At 33.9% G+C, this 12,537-nt stretch overlaps 3 protein-coding genes across 4 annotated transcripts; all 3 read right to left on the reverse strand.

The window, feature by feature from the left end:
* Positions 1 to 689: 689 nt before the first annotated feature.
* On the reverse strand, positions 690 to 1,085 carry LOC126704142 (egg cell-secreted protein 1.4-like). The gene has a single exon (XM_050403169.1). The coding sequence runs from the start codon at positions 1,083 to 1,085 to the stop codon at positions 690 to 692; it is 396 nt and encodes a 131-aa protein (XP_050259126.1).
* A 2,337-nt stretch (positions 1,086 to 3,422) lies between these two features.
* LOC126704143 (egg cell-secreted protein 1.1-like) lies at positions 3,423 to 3,752 on the reverse strand. Its single transcript, XM_050403170.1, has one exon. It carries the CDS (start codon positions 3,750 to 3,752, stop codon positions 3,423 to 3,425), a length of 330 nt encoding a protein of 109 aa, XP_050259127.1.
* Positions 3,753 to 5,265: 1,513 nt separating this feature from the next.
* Positions 5,266 to 10,264, reverse strand: LOC126703327 (uncharacterized). Of its 2 annotated transcripts, none has more exons than XM_050402293.1 (2): positions 8,439 to 10,264; positions 5,266 to 5,536 (listed from the first exon to the last, which is right to left on the reverse strand). In XM_050402293.1, exon 1 carries the CDS (start codon positions 9,922 to 9,924, stop codon positions 8,443 to 8,445), a length of 1,482 nt encoding a protein of 493 aa, XP_050258250.1. In that variant the 5' UTR covers positions 9,925 to 10,264; the 3' UTR covers positions 5,266 to 5,536; positions 8,439 to 8,442. The 2 variants fall into 2 exon arrangements, with proteins under 2 accessions (XP_050258250.1, XP_050258251.1); XM_050402294.1 differs by lacking the exon at positions 5,266 to 5,536 and adding an exon at positions 6,825 to 7,556.
* Positions 10,265 to 12,537: the final 2,273 nt, after the last annotated feature.

Consider the following 12,537-nt stretch of genomic DNA (forward strand, 5'->3'; position numbering starts at 1 on the left):
TCCATGCTTGTACCAGCTTTAGTATGGTTGTACTGCATTTTAGGGTCCGTTTGGGAACACCTTTTAGCACACTAATGCTATTAACGAATTTAAAAATCATTGTATAAACTATTATGTACATGCTAGCTTGAACATTGAGACATTCAATCCCAATAAGAATTTACAATTTGTTGTTTGAGAGTTCTAATATTGATAAAGTCTACCCAACTGAGATCTTATGTTCACAGTGAGGCTGTGTTAGGTTAGAGTAGATGTGAGTCTGCTTTGTAATTCTGTTTGTAATTGTACCTGCTAGCTGGTTCTTGTAATTGTTTGCTTTGGTCTTAATAAAAATTTCTGAACTATCAAAAAGACTCTAATCTAATTTGAGTTCATAAATATTAGTTCATGATAAAATATATTTGAAAAGATGAGATGTATATATAGCTGACACAGAAAAAGAAGTTTATTTTTTGGTTTATTATTACATTGAAGACTGGACCGCATCAAAAACCCCCAACATGGATCCAAGGAACAAAACAGAGATACACCCAATTGGCCTCAGGAAATATTCCATGAAAAAACTAACCAAAACCAAGCAAGAGAAGGACATGACATCCCAGACATTATAGTAACGGAAAAAGGACTAATAAACTGTCTAGAAACATTTTAACTGAAAACTCCTTGCACGGGATATTTGCCCCCAATGTCTAAGCCCGAGGCAGTGGCAAGCCAAGAGGAGGAGCTGTAGAAGGAACTGAGGCTTCTGCAGCACAATAACCTCTTAGAATATTGCCTTCCTCAGCTGTGAAACCAAGCGAAGTGAGCATGGCAGGCCAGCAATGATGTGTTATGATAGTGATGGCACGGCAACAATCTGGGGCAATATCGGTTTGGCCATTGAGGAAGAAGATGACAATCTCATTTGGGCAGGATTTGAGCTCCCAAGGCGCATTCCAGCAAGGGACTAAGCCTTCACTACTGGTTTCAGGCCTTGTTGCAAGCCTGTGTCCAGGCTTAATGTACAAGTCTCTGGTTGCAGTCACATTTGTCATTGCCAAGAGACATGCAAGGGATAGTAACACAAACAATTTTTGGCTAGCCATTGGAAAATGATGTGTGTGTGTGAAAGAGAGAGGGAGAGACTGAGAGATATGTAAGAGTTAAGAAGTGGGAAGCAACATATAGAGCTAGTGATGAGGGAGAGGAAAGGACTATGTGATGTTTAACCATTGTAATGATAAAGGGGTTTAATTGTGTTAATCAAAAAGGAGCTAATAGTAGATGATGGGTTTCAATAACTGTCATTGGTCAGTAAGATTTCAGGAAGCTGAAAGTGCATCAAGATTTCTAGGAATTAATGTCAAGTGGTGGTCCATTTGTGACAAGCCAAGGCACAGCTTCTTCAACCATAGATGTAGCCCTTAAACTTGTAACTCACCTTTCTTTCTTTCTTTTTTTTCCATTTTCCTTTCATTTAATGGCTTTAGGAAGGGTTTAAATCAGTTGATTGAACGTCATTGTACTGCTTGGTTAAATCAAGCAGTAACTTTTGAGGAGAAAAATTGTCACATTCTCTGCTAAATGGTTAATTAATATTAAAAATTTTTGTTTTTCATGCATCTAAAAGTATCAGTATAAAATCAACATCTTAAAATGGATATCCTTCGTTTCAAACAAAATTGAGCAATGGTGATGGTATGAAATGTTTATGTTGGTAAATTTTGTTGTACAGTAGCAATAGCATGCTCCCTATGAACACTGAATTGGGGAATTGATGCATTGGATGCTTGAAATTGAAAATCTCATAGGCAAATTATTTAAATAAATCCCTTCTTGACCTAAACAAAAGAAAGAAATTAATTTTTTGAATCCCAAAACTTTAAATAAGATCCCACCTCTAAATTCCCAATCCAAATTCAAAACATAGAAAAATTTGTGTAAAAAAACATTCCAACTTAGAAGGCTCAAATTGTCATGTTATAGAAACATACGGTAACGTCTCCTATTAGTTTTATACATTAATCCTTCTTTTTTTTTCATTGGAAAACCTTATATAAAAATAGTTTTCCTATAATTGGTAGCATAAATAAAAATAGATCAAAAGGAAACTTTTTTTAGTCAACAAAAAAAACTCTTAAAAATATAACTTATTTTTTAGAGATTATTTTCAGTTAATTTTTTTTAGTAAACATCTCTCTCTCTCTCTTTCTGACCTCGTTGTTCTTGAACATGTCAGTCAAAATATTCTTGAACATTTCAGTCAGAATCAATCAGGGTAATATATACGCCAAATTTAGTACTTGTTTGATTAATATTGGTTGATGTGCTGACAGCATGGATTGGATGAATTGCTAGACATGGTAATTTTTGTCACAATACATGTGATTGGTCAGATAACTAATTGACTGTGAATCCGTGAGTATTTACTACACATTAAAATAATATATTAACTTCTCCCACCATCATCATCAAACACAACAACAACAAATGAAAGAGAGAGATGAAAGAAAGTCAAAAAGGATGAGAGAGAAATGAATAAAAAACTTTTTTTGGAACAGTACTGTTCACATGTGGCAAAAATTATGAGATTTGAAACATCTCATAAAGAGGGTTTTTTGGTATTTGGTGTGTCATATGTGTCAAATATTTGGCATTTAGCATATCTGCTGTGGATGCGAATTGTGAAACCTATTTAACTATTCTCTCAAAGATATCAGTTCATGACTATAGATATTAATCTGGGCAAGATAATGCTTTAGGAAAGGTAACTATATAAACATTGAAGGAATTTTCTTTATCGGCATTGATGAAGATTATTGTTTTTTTTTTTTTTCGATAACATGAAAATTATTGATAATTAATTTGATAGAGATGCTGTCATGTTATTTTAGTTTAATATTGAGCATGCCAAATTATCTTTACAGTTATAACATCGGTTAAAACCAATTGATACTTAGTTTTTTAATTTATATTGTTTCCATTAGTTACCTTGCACAACATATGTGTCAGCACATGTTTTGAATTATACAAGAAATGTTAAAAAATATATAGTGCATACCAAACATCTGATAATTCTTTTAAGCTCATTTTAAAAGTTACTGTCAAATACAAGAAAATAAGATAGTCTTCCTAAAAATGTTATTTGAAAAATAACTCAATTTCTAGAAAATATTAATGTCGAAACAAACGGGTGAGATGAGATTGAAACTAACAAATCAACTTAATATAAGATATATGGTAACATCTCTTATTAGTTTGCATAGGTGAGACGAGATTGATTTACATACCCATATTTGAGCATCTCAAACGCTACAATCGTCACTCAAAAAAAAAAAAGCAAACAAACAAACAGACAAGGACAATAAGGACAACATTTTTATTATTAGAAATATCAAATTAAGGGGGGAAACTATGAGGCTAATTTAGAGAAACTAGTCTTTTTAGCCTTCAATTGGTGTTGATGACGGTAGTGGCAATGTTTGAGCAGAGGTACTATCATCTTCTTCAGAAGCATCACAATAACCAAATAGAATATCTCCCTCTTGCTCAGTGAAGCCAAGGGATCCCATCATAGCTGGCCAACACTCACGTTGTATAATCCTTATGGCACGGCAACAGTTGGATCCAAGATAGGTCTCGCCATTGAGGAAGAACAATATGGCTTCTCCACTGCATGATTGGAGCTCAAACAACGATTCCCAGCAGTTATTTGGATTGTCCAATTTTAAACGAGTTGCAAGGGTTGAGGGAGAGTTGAGAGGTCCTGCCATGGCTATGAAGGTCATCGAAAATGTTAGAAAAAGTGTGAGAAAGAGGTTGAAAGAGTAGGCCATGAGATTGAGATAGATTGGGTATGAGAGAATGCTGCTACTGGTACGTACTCAAATGGGGTTAGGATTGTTGCAATATATATATACATGAAGTTTGTGCATGGGAAAGTCTAAAAGACTTAAATGGGTGCACAAGTAGGGAGGCCAAGAGATATAGTAACTCATAAGAGAATTGAAATTTTAACAGTTTAAGACGTTATATTAGATGTAAAGATCATCTACATTTATTCTTTATGCCTTTATCTGAATGAATTGATTAGCATCACATTGAAAAAAATTAAGTAAAAAGTAAACTAATACAGCAAATGAGTTTACAAGCAATGCCGATACGTTGATCCTAGATCAATGATTAGAAATATCAAAAGTTTCATAATCTGGATCACTGTCCAGTCAAAGATTTTGATTAAACTAAAATTGGTTTTAAACAAATTCGTGATCGCATCAAATATGTGGGCTTTTAGTGGGCTTAAAAACCTTGAACTCTATCAAACTTTTTTCTTCTTGTCTATATCATCTTTGGCCCAATTCATTATTAAAATTTTATCAAAACCATCCTTCTCGGGCCTAAAATTTCATAAGATACAAAATCTCACTATCAAAACTTTGAACTCAATACATGGGGTGGGTCGCTGTTGAATCTGAATTAAGATGAAGGTACACACCAAGTTCCACCCAATTGTGAGTGTGATGCCGAATGGAGCAGAAATACCAGTATACCTTTTCCTAAGTAAAAAAAATGTTAAAATCATTTGCACAATAAAAGCTTTTATATAGTTGTGTTTCACCAGAAAAATATGACCATATATAATTTCCCAACGCTCTATACCAAATATGTGGAGTTTCCAAATCAGTTTTGCTTTATATTTCAACGGTTAATTCCTTTCAAAACACAACAAAAATTCACAACAGCACCAAATTTACATCCTCTTCACACATGGACCATTATAAAAAGAGAGATACTACATCCACAATATTTTTTACAACATTTTCACAGCAAATCATAGGTGGTTAGTTGTTATTGGTTCAAATTTGAACCTAACACTAAGATTACTTTTTTGCCCCAACAATAACAATCAGTAACAATTTGCCACTTATGATTTGTTGTAAAAATATTGTGAACATATCATTTCTCTTATAAAAATTCAAATTGCATATTGTGATGCCCATGTGTGAGGTTGTAGGCTTATTTATGAATGTTGTGAATTTTTGTTATGTTAGTAGATTTATTGTAAAATGAATTCATCTCAAATATGAAAATTATCCTTTTCAATATTAATGCTATATTGTTGGCATAATCATGTTGTAATCATTAGATCTAAGTAGAAACAATAAGTATATCTCTTCAAATGGTAACATTATTGAAAATATATGAGATAATTAAAATGTTGCAATCATAAGATTAAAATTTTCTCAACCATACAAAAGTAAATGCTTCATTCGTAAGGATCATATATTGTGTAGCTGATACAATAAAACAACACCAAAAAGCATAAAAATCATGCACCCACCCTCGGAATAAAACAGAAGCTTCCCAAGTATAACACATAATTGTGTGCCAAATGCCTTGCAGCTGAATTGGCACATCGTCATATACAAAGTGCTTGGAGGTCTAAGGGGAAAAAGTTCGAGTTGCGGAGCAAGCTCTCCAAAGTTTTGAAGCATTGCTGCTATGTTGTATCCTTGCATAACTCCTAGGTTCCTTGTTGCTATTGCATTCTCTAAGACTAAAGCAAGGGCCAATAAGATAATCACATTTTTTTAAAGCCATTGTATCAATGTTAATGTGTGCATGTGAGATAGAGAGAAAGAGGGATGAAGGAAAGCTTTAGGTTCAAAGGGTTTTTATACACAAGGCAGATATTTAGGAGGGAACTTTTTTAATTAAGATTTAAGAAGCTGTTATTAATTAAGATGTAATTATTGTTTTCATAATATTGTTCTATTGGTGTGAGCCAAAAGAAAATAGAGAAGATGATGTGTTTATGCAATGTCATTGGTCAAGCAAACCATTTCGGAAGTCATAAACAATTTAAATTTAATTTACAAGCAATTTTGGGCCAAGTAGTGAATGAAATATTATTAAAAGAGAAGAGAAGCCAATGCAAATTATATATACTTTAATTGCTAACATTAATGCATAGATCAAACCATCCTATCTAATCATTTCACTGTTGTCCAAGATATGCAACAAAACTGAAAAGTTTAACCAATGAAAAACTTTACATTCTCAACAATACTAGAAGATAGACTTTAAGGCTACGTTTGGATTCAGCTGAAATGTTTGCGTCTGTGTTTTTCCATTTTTTTTTTCACGTGTTTTTGAGACTTGCGGCTACTGTTCATGCACTGTTAAATGAACAGTAGCCGCAAAATTAGACTTTTCAAACTTTTTTCAACCAATCAGTGCACATCATGTACTGTTTACAGACTCACAAATTTCACTTTTCAGCAACTTTTTCATTAAAAATGGGTCTCATGATACTATTTACACATTTAAAAATTATTTTGCTACAGTGTTTTTCAGTTTTCAGTTTCAGTTTTTAATTTTCAACTGTATTCAAACGGACCCTAAACAGACATGAGTATTTTAAATTGTCACGTATGTTTGCGAACTGCACGGGTATGTTACACGTTTTTACCAACTATTAGAAAACATAAAAGAAAATATAAAATGTTTCTCAAAAAAAATAAAAATAAAAGGAATACAAATCATTTAATTTCAAATAAATTAAATAATAAACATCATTTTTATGTGACTTAACATATAAATGTAAGGGCTATTACAATGCCAAAATTTAAGTTGCATATCCATAATTTAAAATTTAACACTTTACCTACCTGAGGTCTGTTATGTTAGGAGTCCGTAACTGATGGAGGAAAAAAGATGAAAAGGAAAGATGTTTTAGAAAGCTAAGTTGCTTAGAGAAAAGAAAAAATGAACTAGCTCTTCAAGAGACACACTCTTGAAATAATACCTCATAGGTAGATTTCTTGGATTCAAATTCAACTAGTTATAATGAAGGCAGCCTTATTTATTTATAGTTACATAAGCAAACTGACAAGTTAGTTACAAGAACCTACATGGGACTGCTATGTGATTTGGCCAAAGCCTCTAACTAAATAATAGGCTATTGCACTTATCACTAACAACGTATCAACCAACTAACTTTTTGTAACAAGTGATAAAGGTATTAAAAAGTAAAACAAGAAATTACTTATTATACAATAGAAACTAAGAACAGATAGATTTAAAAATGAACTGCATCAGTAACCCACCTCTGAGATTTCCCCCTTATAAACATGAAAAACATAACAAAATTAAAGAAAACAAGATCAAAAGGTGGCTTTGTAAAAATTTAGAAACTGGTCAAGAACTTCAATAAAACATAAAAATTGACATTTTTGAGCTCTTAAAAGATGATGTTTTATTCTCTCTCTATCAGATACAGATATTCGTATCAATTTGTACCACTGGGCCATTCTATCTTTCTCTCAGGCAAGTAACCAACTCTCTTTCTCTCTCTCTCTCTCCTAAACAAGACCCCATGGCCGAAAGCCTCAAAGGCTTGTTCTACTCCACAAATCGCCACTACCACCATCGGTAGTGGCTTCCCCTTCCCCTGATCTGTTAAACCCCGAGCTTTTCTATCATGCCGACCCAAACCCATGGTGGAGCCTCCTTGCTCTGCCTCTTGCTGTTTGTCACTAGACCCACCACCATAGGCAGTGCCTCCTTGCTTCAATCTAGCATTTGAAGGGGAAACAGTTGTGCATGAAGGTTAGAGTTGTTGAAGGCATGTGAAGATCGAGTTGGAATTTTTTGGTTTCTATTCTGGTGTTTTAATTTTGAATAATTCTCCTTTAATTTCTGATGGGTACAAAACAGTACACACACACACCAAAAAAAAAAAAAATTCTGATGTTGTACAATGCTACTGCTGGGTATATTGTAGAACTCACTCCTTATTTTTGTTTTCGTTTGACTAGATAATGTAAAAAGGTTCGATTTTTCAAGTGAGTTTGTTGTTTTGTGGCAGAAAAGATGGACAATACTGGGATTCTTTTTTAAGGGTTTGTTGTTTTGTTGAGAGAAAAGATGGAAGGTTGGATGAAGGAATAGAGAGGTGGGGTTGGGGTTTCAGGTTTCATTGTACTTCACTAATTTTGTCCAATTTTTCATTTATTATCTCTAATCAGTGATTATTCTCTATGTTTGGCTAATTTTGTTGTGTTGTTCTAATTTGTATGCAAGGTTAGTAGGTTTTAGATATGTATTATTGTTATGAAGAGTTTTAGCAACAGTTCAATTGGATAATTTTTGTGTTCTATTGAAGTTCTTGAGCAACTTTCTAAATTTTTAGAAAGCCACCTTTTGATTTTGTTTTCTTTAATTTTGTTATGTTTTTCATGTTTCTAATAGAGAAAGTCAAAAAGGTGGGTTACGGATTTCTAACGGAGTATCAAGTAGACAAAGTGCCAAATTTCAAACCATAAATAAGTAACTTAAATTTTGACCAAATCCCACATGAACAAGTTGCAATTAGCCCTAAATGTAATATAAGAAATAAGAAATATAGGAAAAGAAAGAATAATAAAGAAAAGAACAAGAGGGCATGAAAGATATACCAATTCAGGAGAGATCCTCAATGTCACTCGACTCACTCCCAGTGTCACTCACTAATGAGTCAAGATTTTCTGGCTGGTCGAGAGATATTGACCCAGGAGAGAAGAAACCATCAATGATACCTTCACCTGGGTTATTGACATTATAATGCGCCGAATGACAGAATTTTGCACTGAAAAGTCTAGTGGCATCTGCTTTGTACGTCTTTCCAAGGGCCTGAAAAATTACAATTCTAATGTCACTAAACACTGGAAGCATGCCAGTGTTTACATAGCAAAAGTACCTATTCCCCAAGTGAAGCAAGCTCGATTGCCATTGCGGAGGACCATCCATAGCCCTACGCATCCTCCAGGGCAGACGATCATAAAAAATGGCATCCATACCCATCTCCTCTGAAACTAAATGAAGGCCGTGATGCTTAAGCAACCTGTGAACCTCCTCTATTTCCTCCTCTTCTTCATGCACCTCATTTTCTTCTTCTTCTTCTTCTTCTTCCTCCTCCTCCTCTTCTGCTTCTAATGGAGCAATAGCAGCTATTGTGTTACCGTAACATCCATAAACGGTATCCTCTACATACTCAATCCTACCCGAGAAATTTCCAGGGTAGGAAGGGAGGCTTGCATACTTTTTCCATTGATGTTTGCCAAGATCGAAAAAATATACACACTCTTTTCCCCTCTGCCATGCTGTAAGAAGAGCTGTCTTTTGACTCTCTCCCACAACAGCATGCCCCACCCATTTGGTGATCATATCTCGAATAGGGGGATTTGGCAAGATGTTCCACATATCAACTTCAGGATCATAAACCTCGAAGTAAGCAAAGCTTTCGAGATCTAAGTCCTTCAATTTAGATTTGTCAATGATATTCATTTGGATGGTGCTTCCAATCACGTAAATCTTCCCATCTGCCACAAAGGCCCGCGGGCTGGCCTTTCCACTGTTCATTGGTTTCCAGGGTGACAATTTCCGAGAATCAGAGTCTAAGGGGTGGGGGTTGGCGAGGTCTAAAATATAGACGTCTGGCGGAAAAACATCCCGTTTTACATTCTTGAGTTCTTTTATTACATCTTCATCAATGTATGGGTTAGTGATATTGAATTCGCCACCCAAAAAGTACAAATTGGAGCCCAATTGAACACAACACATGCGGTCAGGGTATTTGCCGGTTTTAAGCTTGAGCATTGGATTGAGTCGGCTTGGCATCAGGTCTTGAGAAGCTTTTGCTGGAGGAGGTGGGAGAGGTCTTGGTATGTCAATTTCATACAAGGTATACATGACTGGACTATATGCGTGCCAGAAAAATAAATAAACTTGGTTCGGTAATGCTATTGATGGTGGATCTGCGAGATGCGATTGGGGCGGCGTTGACTTGGATTTCGATGGTGAATCTGCAAGAGACAAACATGGGCTCTTGCTCAATTTTCCTGCAAGTAGCGCTTCCAGTTCATCTGACGGCCATGACTCGGCTTCCTTCATTTTCGAATTCATCGTCTCCGATAAACGAAAACCTCTTGTTGGATCTGATAATTTATAGGACAATAGAAATTAGGTTTTGAAGAAGAAACACAGTGGAGTGGAGCGTCTTTAGGGTAATTTGCAAGGGCAAGAGGCGTTTAATTTCTGACCCAGCCTTCTGGATCCTTCTGGGAGACCGTTCGCAACCGAGCCTTCTCCGCCACCAGGTCGTCGAGGTTTTCTTTCGCTTGCGACAGGAAGTGGAAGTGAAATCGATTAATAAAGTCAACGCATTCGGCTTACTGGAAGTAGAGAACGACGAAGCAAACCCAGACAATTTTTATTGAAAACTGAAAAGGGTTGAAAGAGAGAATTATGTGGCATATTATTAAGCTTAGGATTTATTGGGTAAAAACACGATAAAACTGGAGATATTATAACGGGAGGAGAGGGAATTTAAAATCTTCTGTCTTATTTTTTCTACTTTATTCTATATTCTATCAAAAAATTTGTTATATGTTAATATAATTAATAAAATATTATCATTATTGACTTATTAATATTATCATTAATATAATAGTAGTATTTAATTAATTTTTTTTTGAAAGGGGTAATATTTAATTAATTAAATGAATACATAACAAATTTTTATTAATGAATTATAAAATAAAATAAGAAAAATAGGATAAAAGATTTGGACTTAGAGGAGAGCCCGCCCGAAAAGAATATCCATTCACCATTCTATTCAATTTTGTTTTATTTTTCTTTTTTCTTTTTCGTTCCAGGAACAGATTATTATTATTATTATTTTATTTTATTTTTTAGAAATAGGACCAGGTTACATTGTGACAAACAGAGTAGCTCGGGAATGTCACGGGACCTGACTTGCCCAAAAAAAAGGTACGTATATACTATAATAAATAAATAATTGTACGTAAATCCTTGCAAATTTTTCCTTCTTTTTTTTAGGGGGAAAAAAATTTTAACGGTGCCCACCACCAGTAGTTACTCTTAAATGGCAGTGTACCAAAATATCATATTTAACAGTTTCTTCCTTTTTTTTTTTTTTTTTTTTCACATTTGACATTTTTATTGTGACATTAAATAATATTAATATTACATTTGGCCATACTTTTATTATATTTGGTAGTACTTTAATTTTTTTCTCATATTTAACAGTTTTATTCTCACATTAGGTAGTACCAATATCATGTTTAGCCATATTTTTGTCACATTTGGTGGTACCTTAATTTTTTTCTCATATTTGACAGTTTCATTGTCACATTAAGCAATACTAACATCACATGTGACTATACTTTTATTACATTCGACAGTTCTCTTTTTTTTCTCACATGTAATGGTTTCATTATCACATTAAGCAACACCAATATCACAATTGATTGTACTTTTATCACTTTCAGTGGTTACCTAATTTCTTTTCTCACATTTTTTATTAGGGGGTATGGTAGAATAACCCTATATTGGCCACCCTGACTTGTAAATTACAAGAATTTTGATTAAATAGAAATAAGAGTAAAACTAAATTCACAACATTTTTATAATAATTTCACAACAAATCTCATGTGATAAGCGGTAAGCGGTTACTAATTCTAATTTTAGCTCAATATTGACATCACTTTTTTACCCACTAATAATAAATTGTTGCATAAGATTTGTTTTAAAAATGTTCTTCGTATGGTTTGCGTTTGTGGACTATGCATCTGGGTTTTTGGCCCTTTTTTTTTTTAAGTCTAGCACCTCTTACACTGTTCATGGGACATGAACAGTGCAATCAAGCATATGAACAATAACCAAAGCTCAAACAGTAACTTTTTTATTTTTTTTATTGTTTTCAATTTTCAGTTTTCAGCAAAATAAGCGGTATCCAAACGCACACACAGTGTGTGTTTACGTGCGCATTTGGGTGGAAATGAAAAATGAAAATTATTTCACCATTCAGCTTATTTTTGCTACTATTCATAGGCCCTACTGCACTTTTTGGCACTATTCATTGGTCTCACTGTATTATTTCAACTAACTTTTACCTTTATTTACAATACTTTCAGCAAAATAAGCGATATCCAAACACACTCGTAGTATTACTCCAAAAATAATTTTGGCCATCAAACATAATCCTTAACCCCTTAAACCAAAAAAAAACCCAAACAAAAACAAAACATGGCATCTAACATACAAAACATGGCATCTCAACACATTGCATAAGATCCTAATATTCATCCAAGCAATTCATGTTTTATATCCAAAGGCAACAAGCAACTCAATATCACATGCATATTCAATCACCCAAACATATGGCATTAGTCTAGCATATTCATCACATCATGTTTAAACAAACAAGCCAAATGCATGTTCATGTGATTATAAATGACTTACCATACTACATCACAGCACATATATATCAATGCATGTTCATTTTCTTATGCGAGTTCATAGTGTTCATCCAAACATATACCTTAATCATTTAACCTAAGCAAAATCAAGTAAACATGTTATTCTATTGACCTAGGACTTAATCATGTGAGATATAAACTAAACAGAAGTTAAGACATGCATTTAAACATAAAAGAAAGCAAAAACAAACAATTATAGGTTTCTGGGTTAAACATGCGTACGCAGGGTCATGGA

The sequence above is a fragment of the Quercus robur genome, chromosome 10 (assembly GCF_932294415.1).
Source record: "Quercus robur chromosome 10, dhQueRobu3.1, whole genome shotgun sequence".
NCBI lineage: Eukaryota > Viridiplantae > Streptophyta > Magnoliopsida > Fagales > Fagaceae > Quercus > Quercus robur.